Source organism: Trichophyton verrucosum (genome assembly GCF_000151505.1).
Source record: "Trichophyton verrucosum HKI 0517 chromosome Unknown contig00205_1.f1.exp, whole genome shotgun sequence".
Classification (NCBI taxonomy): domain Eukaryota; kingdom Fungi; phylum Ascomycota; class Eurotiomycetes; order Onygenales; family Arthrodermataceae; genus Trichophyton; species Trichophyton verrucosum.
Window position 1 is genome coordinate 115,137 of NW_003315517.1, and position 14,175 is coordinate 129,311.

A 14,175-nucleotide genomic window follows, 5' to 3' on the forward strand; every position below is an offset into this window, starting at 1 on the left:
ATAACGCGACCCTAAGTTGCTATTTAGCATAGATCATATTGGAAGAGGAGAAGTAAGAGACGTACAAACTCGTTGCCCGTCCATAAGAGCTCCTGCGTATCGTCGAATCCAATCGCCGTAGCTACGGTGGGCAACAGGTGCGGTCCTGGAGGCGGCACCACAATGCGCGACACCTCATCCCAGTCCGCCTCCATGCTGGTTCTTTGCGTTCTTTATCAAACCCGCTCCAGAACGCTGCGAGCGTTGTGTATGGCGCGGCAACCACCTTTTGAGTCGGCGGGGGTTTCGTTTCGTCTCGCTCGGCGGTCAAAGCAGCGCGCAGCGAGTGAGGTAGGCGTCCGTCGAACTCGAGCTACCCGTACGGGAATAAGGGGATCTTGCTCATCCTCGTCCTATCGCATTATATGCACGCGGATGGTTATGCCATGTATATGAGGATGCCGCACTGTGTCGAGTCTTTTGGTGTCGTCGCTGAGCCGAGTCGGCGATGCTGTTGCGGCAGTGCGGGATAGTTAGTTAGGTACTAGTTAGTTACAGCTGCTAGTGACTAGTTAGCGTGGCAATGTAGGGAACCATGGGACGAGCAGCAATTGACAGCAAAACCTCATCAAGTACGTCATCTACACCCGCGCATGGCCATCTGTGCAAGTTGATTATTTCGATATTCACGTTGAAACTCGATCAAAGTCGAAGTTGAAGTCGTTTTTTTCCTCTTTTGGACTTTCGATGGTCGACGGTCACGTGCTGCTGTTTTGCTGCAGAGACGAAGGATATCAATATTGAATTGAACATTGAAAAGAGATGATAAAAATGGATTAAAGATGAAAATAAAATAGTTAGGTGTAATTTCTAGCGCTTTGCTTGTTTTTTTTGTGCTATCTCTTTTTTTAAATCTGTCGTCAGTCAATCAATCTGTTGTTCTTCACTCCTTTTGTCCAACCAACCAGTTACACTGTTTGTTAGTCAAATTCCAAAATCAACTTTGGCAAGATATATATATATATAGATATAGATAGAAGAATTGAACACATGAATGCTTTAGATAAATGCTAAACCAACGGAACCCAATGTTCGGAAGAGCGCTATAATATCTACCTCCTCGATCCCGGGCCCGCAAGTCCGGCCTTGACAGCATCAAGAATCATCTCCCGCGCGAGCTCGACGTTGTCCCTCGAGCCCTTGACTTCAATCGCTTCTCCGCCAGCCTGGCCCTTGGGGACGTTGATCCTGCATCCGGTCTTGGAGCGGATGGCGTTGATTTGAGAACCGCCCGTACCCACGACGAAGCGGTAGGTCTTGGGGTCGGGCAGGATCAAGTAACCCGTGCAGCATGGCTGAGCGGCCGAGGCTATAGCGGCGGTAAGCAGCGCTTTAGCCTTGGTTACGTTCTCGGGAGAACCGGAGAGAACCCAGGGGATAGTGGTTGAAGCTGAGTCAGAAGGTGGACTGGCTGGCTCGACGATTTTCCAGGAGAATGTGTCGGGGGTGGAGTCGTCTGCGTCAGTGATGAGTGGGAGGGAAGTTGAGTCTGCGCGCGACTCAACGGCTGCAGGGGAAGGTTTGGCAGGCACTTTGTGCCCTGCATGGTCAACGGTGACCTGATGGTTATTCCGCAGTTGGCGGAAAAACGCGCCGTTGTCAGATATCACATGGTGCAAGTGTACTGGGACTTCAACGGTTTCACCTTGCTGATCCCTGAGCATGGTTTCGATGTGTGTTTTAGCTTGTTCAGCGGCCGCAGAGGGACCCTTGATCTTCACATCGGTCCGGTTCGAGCCCTGTTTGGGCACGTCCAGAACCACGTTGAACTGGGATTCGAGTTGGCGGCGGGTTTCGCCTCCTCGGCCGATGAGATGGCGGTGTTGGGATTGAGGGACTTCAATGGAGATGGTCACTTGGTCCTCCTTCTGGCGGACGAACTCTTCGATTGCATTGATCAGGCTGGTGACTACTGCCTCCTTGCCTTCGAGTTTGATGGTGGTTTCATCACTGTCAGCTCGTGGGAACTTGACTACGCGGGATGCAGTGCTGTCGTCTGGCCCGCCGCATTCCACGATTAGTTTACGGATGTGAGCGCCTAGTATTAGTTTTTGTTAGCAAATAGTTTTTGAATCATAGTGAAAGGGGGGGGGGGTTTGCGAATAAGGGTACGTACCACCAGCACCGATGAGAGCCTTATGATACTTCTTATCAACCTCAACGGTACGAGTAATGGTCTCATCAAAGTCCCTGGCCCTAGCAAGAAGCAGTTTCTTCGCATCGTCAACCTGCTTCTTTGTCCCCTTGAGACGAATCTCAACTCTAGCTCCGGCCTCGCCCTCTCCGGTCTCTGGTCCAGGAATATCAATTTGTGCACCCGTTTCAGCACGGAATTTATCCATTTCTCGTCCTCGCTGGCCAATGAGAGACGGTATCTGGTCGCGAGCAACCGAGACAACCGCTGAATGGGAGTGGTCTACGAGCCATTGATAGAGCGAGAGGATTTCATCACGGGTGCTGTCGGCGCCCTTCTTGGGCCCGCGGATAATGACTTCATCAGCCGCTTGGGGGGCACGAGAACGAGCATTACTGTTGCCATTGGTAGGGCCAGCAGCCTCGCTTGTATCGGCTATGGAAACGTCATCTGGAACATTGTTGTTGGCACGAGGGAACTGAACACGAACGTTGTAGCGTTCCTGGAGACGGTTGACCTGGCTTCCCTTCTGACCGATAAGGTCACGATGATACTGCGGAGCAATCTTAAGAACATACGTAGCTTCGTCTTCGAGTTTCTTTGCAAGCGCGAGAATACGAGTCTTTGCAGCTGCGGCCTTAGCGGGTGGTCCCTTGATGTCTACCTTGCCGTTTTCGACTTTGATATCTACGTCAAATTCTTCACGCAGCTTGTTGATGTTTTCGCCTCGTTTGCCGATGAGGAAGTTTGCGTATTTCTGGGGGAAGTCGAATGTAGTTACGTGGTTGCGTTCACGGTCATCACGTTCCTGGTCAGCTACGAAGGTGGCTAGCTTAGCTACCAGGTTAGCTACGTCAGCGGAACGGCCACGGATGGAGGCGTTGTTGGCGTTGTCGGCAGCAAAGGCGAGACTGACGGGTATATGCGTCTCGCCGTAGCTGGCTTGGTCCTGGGCGACGAAACGGCGCAGTCTGTCATGGTATTTGGGCGGGATGGGGACAGACTGGGAAGAGACGTCCTTGGGGTCACCTAGGACCTTGTGCAAATACTCCGTCGCTTCACGCAGGGCCTTCTGGAAAACGGCGGCGTCCTCGCTTGAGGGGCGGCGTTTGAGACAGGGGCTCTGGGCGGTGACTTCTTCTGGGCCTTCGTAGGCGAGAACAAGGTTGACCGGCCTATCGGATGCTGGTGGACCAACGGTTTCAGGAACAACCAGGTGCACGCCAAACTGTTCCTTGAGCTGGGGCAGGCCACGCGAGCGGAGGTATCCGTGCAGGTAAGGATCGACGGGCACGGTGGCCAGCTTTGACGGGGGAAGGGCCTGGATCAGGTTCATGATATCAGACCGGGCCAGAATCGTATTTTTGCCGTTCCGCGAGTAGACCTCCCAGGTGATCGGAGCGTTGGAGGAGCTAGCCGTTTCGAGAGGCAGGACGATGTGGGAATCATGCGTCTTTTCGAGATGTTCGATGACCCGTCGGTGCTGGAGATAGGCCGTCAGAGCACGAGCATGGACATCCGGGCCACAGGGGGCATTGGGGTGCTGGCGCGAGACGTCAATGTTGGCCATCTGCATGCTGGTAGCCAGGTCCATGGCACGGTTGACACCAGCCTCGATGCTCTCTGCAGGGCCTGTGATGGTGAGGAACTCGGTATCGTCTGATGGCGGGGGCAGGACGATGGCACATCCGGTGGAGGCCAAAAAGTCATGCAGGGAGTCACCCTTGTCACCGACGATGAATTGGTGCTGTCCACGGTTGATTGCGAGCTGACGGAGGGTGATACGGTTTTGCAGCAGTTGGGCTCGGCGCTCGATCTGGGAGCGGGCCTCCTGAGCAGCCTGTCGTTCACCGACGATGATGATGTGCTGGTCTGGGTCGGGAGTGTAGAGAACCGGTCCTGAGGTCGAGGCAGGCTCCTGTGGAGGGGGACGGTGGCCCCAGGTGTGGTACTTGGGCACACGGATCTGGGTCTTGGTGAGCTCCTCCAGCCTGTTGATGGACTGGTTGTGCGGACCGGCAATGAAGGGGAAGAGTTCCGGGGCCACGGTCTTGAGACGGAGGCTGATGTTGGAGGTGCGTTCCTTGACACGGGCCTCGATCTCTCGGCGGGCCATCTCTGCAGCGAGGGCATCACCTTCAATGGTGATTTCAATTGTGTTGTCCTCGTCATCGTCGTCAAGCGGTTTGGACTCGTCTGGCTTAGGGACGTCGATGCGGGCTCCGGTGCGGTCGAGGATGCCTTGGATGACGGCTCCTTGACGGCCAATGATGTGTGGTCTGGCCGAAGCCGGCACCGGGACCTTGACGGATTTCTACAACAGTTAACACTTGTAATATATATATAGAGAGAGAGAAAATAGAAGAAAAGAAAACGATTGGGTTAGATGGAGAAATGGCTTACCGTGCTGCCGACCTGCTGGGCAACCTCCTTCAAGGCCTGCCTGACAGCATCAACGTTGCCTGTGCCCTCGAAGATGTAGACACCACCAGCACCCTCCCTGACCTCGAGTCTGACCTTGGACTTTTTGCTGATATCTCTCAGGATGTCAGACACAGGCTTCTTGAGCTCCGAGCGAGGCAGCATCTGGGAGGAATCGAAGCGGAATTGGTCCACATGTTTGCCTGGAATGGTGAGCTGTCTTGGGGTGGACGAGGCCGGAGCCGGTGCAGGAACAGGAGCTGGAGCTGGAGCAGTAGAAGTGGCACCAGCAGCAGTACCGGCGGGAGAAGGCTGTGGTTTGCTGCCTCCCCAAGCCACAGGGACGGCAGAGGGACGAAAGGAGGCCTTGGGACCGCCGAGAGCCGGGAAGGACTCCTCAGACTGGACGTCGAGGGCAGCAGCAGCAGCAGCAGCAGCAGCAGGAGATTTAGCAGGAGCAGCAGCGGCGGCGGTGGCGGAGGAGGAGGAGGGAGGCGGGTGAAGGATGTCCTCTTCGTCGACGACATCCTCTACCGTGGGCCCCTGGGCAGCCTCCTGGGCATGTTGGGCCATGAGCTCCTCTGCGCGAGACTTGGGGGCGCCGTTGACGATCATGCCGGTCTTCTGGGTCTGAGAAGACAACATGGCGAGACGAGCGAGCTTCGTAGTATCCGTACCGTTCTGGGAGTGACTGTCAGTGGTAGCTCTGGCCTTCAATGGCCTTCAATGGTCGTCAATGGCCGGGGAGGGGGACGCTTACAGGGTGGTTATCGAGTAGGTCGTGTGCAGCAGGGAGCAGGAGAAAAGACGGGCTGAGCAGGCGAGAAGATCACTCCATCGTCGAGCGGCACTACCAACGCATTCACAAGAGACAATTCAGACAGGACAGCGGGCTTCTCCTCTGCAGGACGGGAGAAGGGCGGTTGGCGGGTTGGCTTGACGGTTTGGACGGTCTGAAGATGTTTCTGGTTCGGGAAGTCAAAAGTCGAAGTTGGCGCTGAGGCGACGTTGCAAGAGCTTAGTCAGCAGCAGGTAGAAGCGACGAAGCGACGAAGCGAAGACAGCAAAAAAAAAAGCAGGGCAAAAGATGATAGAAAGGGAGTCGAAGAGGGGGGGAAGATGATTGGGATGAGAGTAGAGGAAGAGGATAATAGGATAGGCTGCTTTTCCTGCTGTTACTATCATAAGTAGGTCTGGACTATCTTCCTTCTATGATACTATCTATCTATCTATTAAGTGGCTGTCTCATTAACAGCAGATGAAACAGACAGCAATAGATAATAAGTACGGAGTAAATAATACATAGAATAAGAGTGAGAGTGAGAATGTGAGGAGTCAAGGGCCGAGTCTTCCAGAAAGCAGTCTCTTCTCTTCTCTTCTTCTCTTCTCTTTACTGGTGATCAACAGTCACTCTACTAGTAGTAGCAGATCTCTACTTACTTACTGGTCCTTCTTCACTGTCTCCCCTTCTTACCCACTCACTCCTACTTGTTCACTACTCACTCCTCTTACTCTCTCCTCTTACTCTCTCCTCTTACTCTCTCTTCTCTTCTCTTCTTCACTTTTACTATCTTCTCTTCACTGTCTTTCTTCACTGTTAATGTAATTTAATGTAATTAACCGGGGTAATTAAACGCAAACAAAAAGCCAAAATAAAATAAAATAATAAAATAAAAATAAAAAAAAAATAAAAAAATACAAAACTTAAGCGTAACTTATTTTAGGTGTAACTAACTAACTCTTGGGCCCTTTTAGGCCTTTTTGGGCCCTTTTGGGCGGTCACTTCTGGTCCGACCCTGTACCCGTCTGTCACTTACCGTACATGACGGTCTCGCTCGGTCTGGCTCTTCTTAGCTCTTCTTAGCTCTCACCTGCTGTTCTGGGCCTGTGGAGTACGCGTCATGACAAGACGATACCGCCTTGGCCCCCCCGTCCCCTCTCTTCTGCGTTCTCCTCCTGCAATTTGCTTGCTTTGGCTCTTCTGGCTTGCTTCTTCTTCTCTTCTTCTTCTTCTTCTTCCTCCGCCTGGGCTCTTTTTAATCTTCACTCTTGTCTCTGCTCTTCTTCTTCTTCTTCTTCTCTTCTTGTCTTCTTCTTCTTCTGTTCACTCCCTTCTGCGCAGTTTTCTCCCTGCCTGCGACGTGTTTGAACGCTCAGAGCTTCCACCCAAAGCTCGCCCAAAAAAACCTCCAATCCTGCAGGCCAACTTCGACCTCCGCCCGGCCTCACGCCTTCACGATGGACTCCGAGCCATCGCCAAAACCGCACCGCCCATCCTCGAAACTACACAAGCAGCCGCCCAGCTTCCTCCAGCAGTCCTCCTCCTCGTCGTCTTCCAGCCCGCTCTCCTCTCTCAGCAACCTCACCTCGCCATGGTCCGTCAGGAAGAAGCACTCCTCGACCTCGCTGCAGCGCCATCCCTCCGCCCCCGTCTACCCGCGCTCCTACTCCGACAGAGAGCGGGAGCGCGACCAGGCCCGCGAGAGAGACCACTCCCGCACACGCTCGAGTAACTTTGCCTCCTCGTCGGCCTCCGTGGACCAGCTGGCGGGCGGTCTCGTCAGTGGTGGTGGTCCTGGTGGTGGTGGTGGTCCTCCTGGGCCCAGTCCGGTCAACGGCGTCGACTTTGGGCGCTTACAGTTGGTCCAGAACAACACGCACACGCCGAACATCAACAACACCATCATCAGCAACAACAACAACAACACACAGATAATGCAGAACGGGAGAGTCTCGAGTTCTACGGGCGAAGAGGATGACATTCCCTCGACATCTCACAGCAACGCCAACAACAGCGGCAACGAGATGACAGAAGAAATGATGGTGCCCAGCCGGCCCCCCATGCCGCACAGCTACAGATCCAGTCCGGAGGTCTCGCCTAGCCTCAACAACTCCGCTGGGTTTGGACCCTCTCCCGCCACCACCCCCGGGGCGGGTATTGCTACCTCGATTCCGCTCAATCGGCACTCAGACGAAGCGTCGAGCTCACCCGCCAATCCTAACAATGTGCACAGCAGTACTACTGGCAGCGGGAGCGGCGGCGGAGGAGGAGGGGGAGGGGGCAGCAGGCTCTCGCTGAGCAGGAAGAAGACCGGCTTCAGCAACTTCGTCAACAGCATGCTGGGCTCGCCGAGGAATATCAAGATCTCTGCGCCAGAGAACCCGGTGCACGTCACTCACGTTGGCTTTGACAACCAGACTGGACAGTTCACTGTATGTCTCTTGCTCGCGTCACCTTTCTCCTTCACTGTTCTATCCCACTTCACTTCCCATCTACTTCACTGTCTACTTCACTGTCCTGTTAACTTCACTTCATATGCTAATCTTCTCAGGGTCTACCAAAAGACTGGCAACGCATGCTGCAGGAGTCCGGCATCTCAAAGAAAGAACAAGAACAGCATCCACAGACAATGGTTGATATCATGAAGTTCTATGAAAAGAACGCTGCTGGCCGTGATGACGAAGGCGTCTGGCACAAGTTTGATAACGCTAGACTCGCAGACCACTATCATCACCACCATGAGCAGGTCACTCCTCTCGCTACCAGTCCTGGTATCACATCTCCGAGGTTCCCGCAGAACCACGAAGGAAGCTTTGAGAATCCTCGCGCACCGCCTCCCATTCCTCGACAGACCCCCCTGGCCAGTCCACCGCCACCTGCTCCTCCAACTTCGTCGTCTGCTCCGTCATCATCTACGCCTATCTCGGCTCCGTCCGCTCCAGCATCCGGATGGGTCCCCAATCGAGCAGCTCCAAAGGCTCCTAGACCACCGCCACAGCCATTGATCACTCCTACCAGTGCTGGCGCCTCTTCTCTCCCCTTTGGCGTTCAGACCATACCGGAGTCTGCTCCGTTGCAATCGACTCCCACTCCGACAACTACCCCACCAGCCACGGCTAGGAGTCGCTCGAATTCCAATGCCAACGGCGGGATTAGTCCCGGTGGTTTGTCTCGAAAGCCTTCTACGGCAATTACTTCACCCGCTGTCTACCAGCAGATGCAGGAGCAGGCCATTACCGCTGCTCAGCAAGCCATTACCAACAAGCAGATCGAGCGGTCCAGGAGCATGAGACAGCAGCAGCAGGCTCAACAACAACAACAAATGAATGAGCCATCTCCTATCGACTACACGGCTCCGGATGGGAATTACCCCCAAATCCAATCCCAGAACTATCCCCTACAACACGCCCAGGGTCCCCGAGTTGTTCCAGCCCCTGTCCCAGTTCCAGCACACGCCCCTGTGCCAGGGTCAGCCCAGATCCATCCGCAACAACAACAACAACAAATGCCACTTCCCCCCGGGGCCTCCGCTCGTCCGCGTGTCCGCCCCCGCCAGCCCCCTACCCCCACGATCGACATCCGCGCCCGTCTCAACACCATCTGCACCACTGGCGATCCCACCCGCAAATATCGCAACCTCCACAAAATCGGCCAAGGAGCGTCTGGTGGTGTTTACACTGCCTACGAGATCGGCACAAATCACTGCGTAGCCATCAAGCAGATGAACCTTGAATTGCAGCCCAAGAAGGACCTTATCATCAATGAGATCTTGGTCATGAAGGAGAGCAAACACAAGAACATCGTCAATTACATGGATTCGTTCCTGCACGGCGGAGACCTCTGGGTCGTCATGGAGTACATGGAGGGAGGCAGCTTGACGGACGTGGTTACTTTTAACATCATGACCGAGGGGCAGATCGCTGCCGTTTGTCGGGAGGTAGGTCGCCTTTTCCCTAACATCTCTTAGCTTCCTCGGTATACAAACATCTAACTCTTCTGTCTAGGTCCTGCATGGTCTCCAGCATCTGCATTCAAAGGGCGTCATTCACCGTGACATCAAATCAGATAACATCCTTCTCTCCCTCGAAGGCAATATCAAACTAAGTTAGTCCCCTTGNATTTTTTTTTTTTTTTTTAACTGTCACAAAAAGCTAGATTTCTAACGTTTTCTTAGCCGACTTCGGTTTCTGTGCACAAATAAACGACGCCCACCACAAACGTAACACAATGGTCGGAACGCCTTACTGGATGGCTCCCGAAGTAGTCACTCGCAAAGACTACGGTAGGAAAGTCGACATCTGGTCTCTGGGCATCATGGCCATCGAGATGATCGAAGGTGAACCACCGTATCTCACCGAGTCGCCTCTCAGAGCACTCTACCTGATTGCCACAAATGGAACTCCTGCCATCAAAGACGAGCAGAACCTCTCGCCTGTCTTCAGGGAGTTCTTGGGCATGGCGCTGAAAGTGGATGCAGAGAAACGGGCTTCAGCGCATGATTTGCTCAAGGTAGGATCCTCTTTGCCTCTTTGTTTTAGTGATTTTGTCCGTATAGTGCGTTACTAACAGTTTGTATAGCATCCTTTCATGGGCTACTGTGAACCACTCACTAGTCTAGCGCCCCTTGTTAAGGCCGCGCGCCAAAATAGAGCGCAAGAAAAGGCGCAGAAAGGCGGCGCTTAGACGCCGCCGCATAGTATGAGACAACATACTATATGCCATCACTACTTCTCACGTTTGACCTTTATTCTTCTTCTATTCCCCCCCCTTTTTTTACTTCGCCTTTACCTTTATCCCGCTTCTACCTTCTCCCATCTACTCATTTACTCCTGGCATCTCTTACACCGTATACTATACTCCATGCACTGTCTTCTCCTCTCAACTCCACTCCGCGATACCCACAGACTTCTTCTCCCGCTTTCAACTTCTTCATGACTTCTTTGCTTGCTTTCTCCAGGTTATTCGGTTCAGATAGATCGGTTTTCTCTCCCCCATCATGTTTTCCCTTTTCTTTCTCGTTTTTTTTTTCTTGCTTGTTTTTTACGCCTCTGGGAATGGATAGGTGGATAGGTGGTATGCTATGGTGCATCCGGGCCAGAAGATATGAGACGATGACTCGACTTGACCTCCCCATGACCAAAAACACAATGCAACCCAACCCAAAGCAAGCGAAGCAACAAGCAACAGCTACTTCTCCTCTGTTTCCCCCCTTTTCTTCCACGCGATATGTCCTGCCTTGCTTTTTACCTGCCCTGCGAACTGCGAACTGCGAAATATAAGTTATATGTGACATGAATATGAGATGTGATCTTTTCCTTTCCTCCCCCCTTTTTCTTCGTTTTCAACGCACCAAACCTAGTTACGGCATTTCTTCTTGTTTTTATGTTTTCACCACTGCTCTTTCTGCTGGCCTGATCTTGATCTGCTTCCTCGCTTACCTGCCACGTTAAAAGAAGCTGGGTTTTTCCTTCATGTTATGTCCATCCGATATGTTCCTTTTAAACCAAAAATATCAGCGACGAATTTCCTTCCTGCTTGCTTCGTTTCCTCCTCCCTTTCTGCTTCTCCCTGGCTTTTGTCTTCCCCGCTATCCACTGGCTATCCATTTAGCTACTGTACTCGTCTTATCCTAGTGTGCCATTATCTATCTACATCTATTCCTCTTCTTCGTCTTCGTCTTCGACTCACCTGCTACCCTAATAATAGATGCCATCAATAGAACTTGTTTTGCCCTGCTCAGAGCCATCTGCTTACGTAAGATCCACTTAAGCCACGTATTACGTAATTATGCCGCGCCACGAAAAACGCGCTCAGCCCTGCGCTGACGTAATCGAAGCCGCATCCGCCGGCCTTTCCTTGACGCAAAGCAAAAGCAAAGGCCAAAGCCAGGAAACACGATCCAAGGCAGCATCTCCAACATCCCTTACGCACGCACGCCGGACTCCCCTCAAACGGCTTCGGAAGATATACATATACCACCACTCGTCCGGCGCAGGTTCTCGCTTCAGGTGTACACTACTGGCCCTTTGTGCGCACAGCATACCTTACAGCTTTGCTAGACTAGATATCTGGCTGCCTGTGCGGGGTTTGGCGCCGTACCTTACATACGACCGTACCTATCCACGAACGAACGAGGACGAATAAGCGAAGACCGAAGAAGGTGCTGTACGGAGCTGTTTTTCGACATGTTTCGTGTGCAGCAGAATGCGTTTGATGATGCTGTCGGTACGGCTCATGCGCCTTTTCCATCGTTCTACGCAGCTGACGACTGATGCTAACTGCTGTTTGCTACTGTAGCTAAGGCGACGGATGAGAATCTGACTTCGGAGAACTGGGAATATATTCTTGTACGTTATGCCCTGGCCCACGGGTGATACTGGGATGTTCGTGTGGTGGTGGTAGCTAACGGATAAATCCTGGTAGGATGTTTGTGATAAAGTGTCGTCGGATAGCTCTGGGTAAGGATGATCGCCCGCTATTAATAGATTGAGATGGAGGGTGGAGCTTACTGACGTGATGCAGAGCGAAAGATGCTGTTGCTGCATTGATACGAAGACTGGCACATCGAAATGCGAATGTTCAGCTTTACACGCTTGAGGTACGTTGGATGCAGCTGGGAGTGTCATGGTCTATCTAACAGTTACTGACGCCGGTATAGCTTGCGAACGCCTTGTCACAGAACTGCGGACAGAAGGTATACCAGGAGCTGGCCTCTAAGAGCTTTACAGATGCGCTTCTACGACTTGCAAATGATAGGGTAAGCGTGTCCCCCGAATACCGTTAAGTGGTCTCGCTAACGGATGGTTATAGAACACCCATCAACAAGTAAAGTCGAAGATACTAGAACACATAGAGCAATGGACGGAGATGTTCTCTAGTAATCCCGACCTAGGGATCATGGAACAAGCCTACCTTAAGCTCAAGTCTCAGAGTAAGCATATGCATCGGCCTCTTTGAAAAATGTGACCTCCGATTGGTTTCCGGGCTAACGGGCCGCAGACCCAAACCTTCAACCCCCGTCCAAACCGACCAAGCGGGAGATAACAGAGTTGGACAGACTAAAGGAGGAAGAAGAGCTGCAGATGGCCCTTGCGCTGTCCGTCAAGGATAAACAGCCCGCCACCGAACAGCAGCCATCAAACAGCGAGTCCTCCCAGCAAGCGTCTGCTGCAGAAGGGTCCAATACTGCATCTACATCCCAACCTACGGCGATTGCATCAGGTACCACGGCAGCCACCGTCTCTCGTGTTCGAGCATTATACGACTTCCAGCCCTCGGAGCCAGGCGAGCTTCAGTTCCGAAAGGGCGATGTCATCGCTGTTCTGGAATCGGTGTACAAGGATTGGTGGAAAGGTTCTCTGCGCGGCCAGACCGGTATCTTCCCTCTAAACTATGTCGAGAAGCTCTCGGATCCCACGCAGGAAGAACTGCAGCGGGAAGCGCAGATGGAAGCAGAGGTGTTTGCAGAGATCAAGAATGTCGAAAAATTGCTGGCCCTTCTCAGCACGAGTAATTCGGAACTAAACGTGCAGGAGAACGAGGAGATTAACACCCTCTACCATTCTACTCTAGCCATTCGACCGAAGCTGATAGAATTGATCGGCAAATACTCCAAGAAGAAAGGTATGTAGTTTGGGTTTCTTACGATATGAGGGGGGCACCGAACTAATGTGAATAGATGACTTTACGCAATTGAATGAAAAGTTCATCAAAGCTCGTCGGGATTACGAAGCTTTGCTTGAATCTTCAATGGCACATCCTGGTCAGCCGCAATTTGGTCGTCCGCCGCCTCAAGCTGCCTATGCGTACCCACCTTCCGGGGTACAGCAGTACCCTCCTGGTCCTGGCCCACACCAGCCTGACCAGCGGTACTTTACTCCGCGTCCAGGTAAGGAAATGCAGCCTTTCAAATTTGAAGCCATAGAGCCTGGGCTGACCATGTTTATAGGAGCTCAAAATGCGCTACCATCTAATGACCCTTCAGCATACTATGGCGCCGGCGCTGAGCAATCTGGCCCGCCATACCCGTCAGCCGCTTCTCCTGAGAATAGAAAACATACACCTGTTCCCGGCCAGCAGGGCCAAGATGCCTACAGCAACCCACAGACACAGTATACGATACAGACCAAGTTAGACCAGCCACAGGAACTCAGTACATCGGCATACGACTCTCCTCAAACATCAACCAACCCTAATGCCCGACACTCTTACCATCCACCTATGCATGAATCCCAGCCTTCTGCAACTCACCCGCAGCATTATCCACACCCACAACAACCCGTCGCCTACCCACCACCGGGCGGTACATCCGCACCCGCGCCTGACTTCAACAACCAAACTGTCCAGAGTGCCCCTCCTGGTTCTAACCCCCAATATCCCATGCCACAAGACCAGTCGCAGCAGCAACAACCACAACATGGCCCGCCCCCAACCCACCAGCCCCCTTCAATCCCACAATCCACTTCCCCGCAACCTCCTTACCCAAGCTACCCCGCGCCGACGCCGTCTGCTCCTGGAGTTCCCTCGGGATTCCAAGCTTATCACCCCCAGCAGCCGGGTGGTCCAGTGAACCCTAACCCAAACCCCAGCCGGTACTACCGATAATACTTTTTACGCCAGATATTTTTGTACTCACTCACACTCGCTAAATCTTTTGGTCTGGGTAATTCAGAGGAGCTGTCTTTCGGCCAATTACGAACATTTATAAACGTGCTGGGGAAATCGTTTTATCTTCTAGCGTCTTACTTGGGTCCTCAAATCTCTACATTTGTCTTTTCTTGGTCACTGCTTCAAAGCTGAC

At 52.7% G+C, this 14,175-nt stretch overlaps 3 protein-coding genes across 3 annotated transcripts; 2 read left to right on the forward strand and 1 right to left on the reverse strand.

Moving 5' to 3' along the window:
- Nucleotides 1-1,091: 1,091 nt before the first annotated feature.
- TRV_02299 (uncharacterized protein) lies at nt 1,092-5,239 on the reverse strand (the record flags this gene model as incomplete). The annotated part of the gene is made up of 3 exons (XM_003023506.1): nt 1,092-2,011; nt 2,156-4,487; nt 4,577-5,239. 3 exons carry the CDS (start codon nt 5,237-5,239, stop codon nt 1,092-1,094), a joined length of 3,915 nt encoding a protein of 1,304 aa, XP_003023552.1.
- A 1,256-nt stretch (nt 5,240-6,495) lies between these two features.
- Nucleotides 6,496-10,654, forward strand: TRV_02300 (uncharacterized protein; the record flags this gene model as incomplete). Its single annotated transcript, XM_003023507.1, has 6 exons — nt 6,496-6,969; nt 7,070-7,807; nt 7,927-9,312; nt 9,380-9,479; nt 9,550-9,884; nt 10,073-10,654. The coding sequence occupies 6 exons, from the start codon at nt 6,496-6,498 to the stop codon at nt 10,652-10,654; spliced, it is 3,615 nt and encodes a 1,204-aa protein (XP_003023553.1).
- A 1,618-nt stretch (nt 10,655-12,272) lies between these two features.
- On the forward strand, nt 12,273-13,979 carry TRV_02301 (uncharacterized protein; the record flags this gene model as incomplete). The annotated part of the gene is made up of 3 exons (XM_003023508.1): nt 12,273-12,306; nt 12,375-12,998; nt 13,054-13,979. 3 exons carry the CDS (start codon nt 12,273-12,275, stop codon nt 13,977-13,979), a joined length of 1,584 nt encoding a protein of 527 aa, XP_003023554.1.
- Nucleotides 13,980-14,175: the final 196 nt, after the last annotated feature.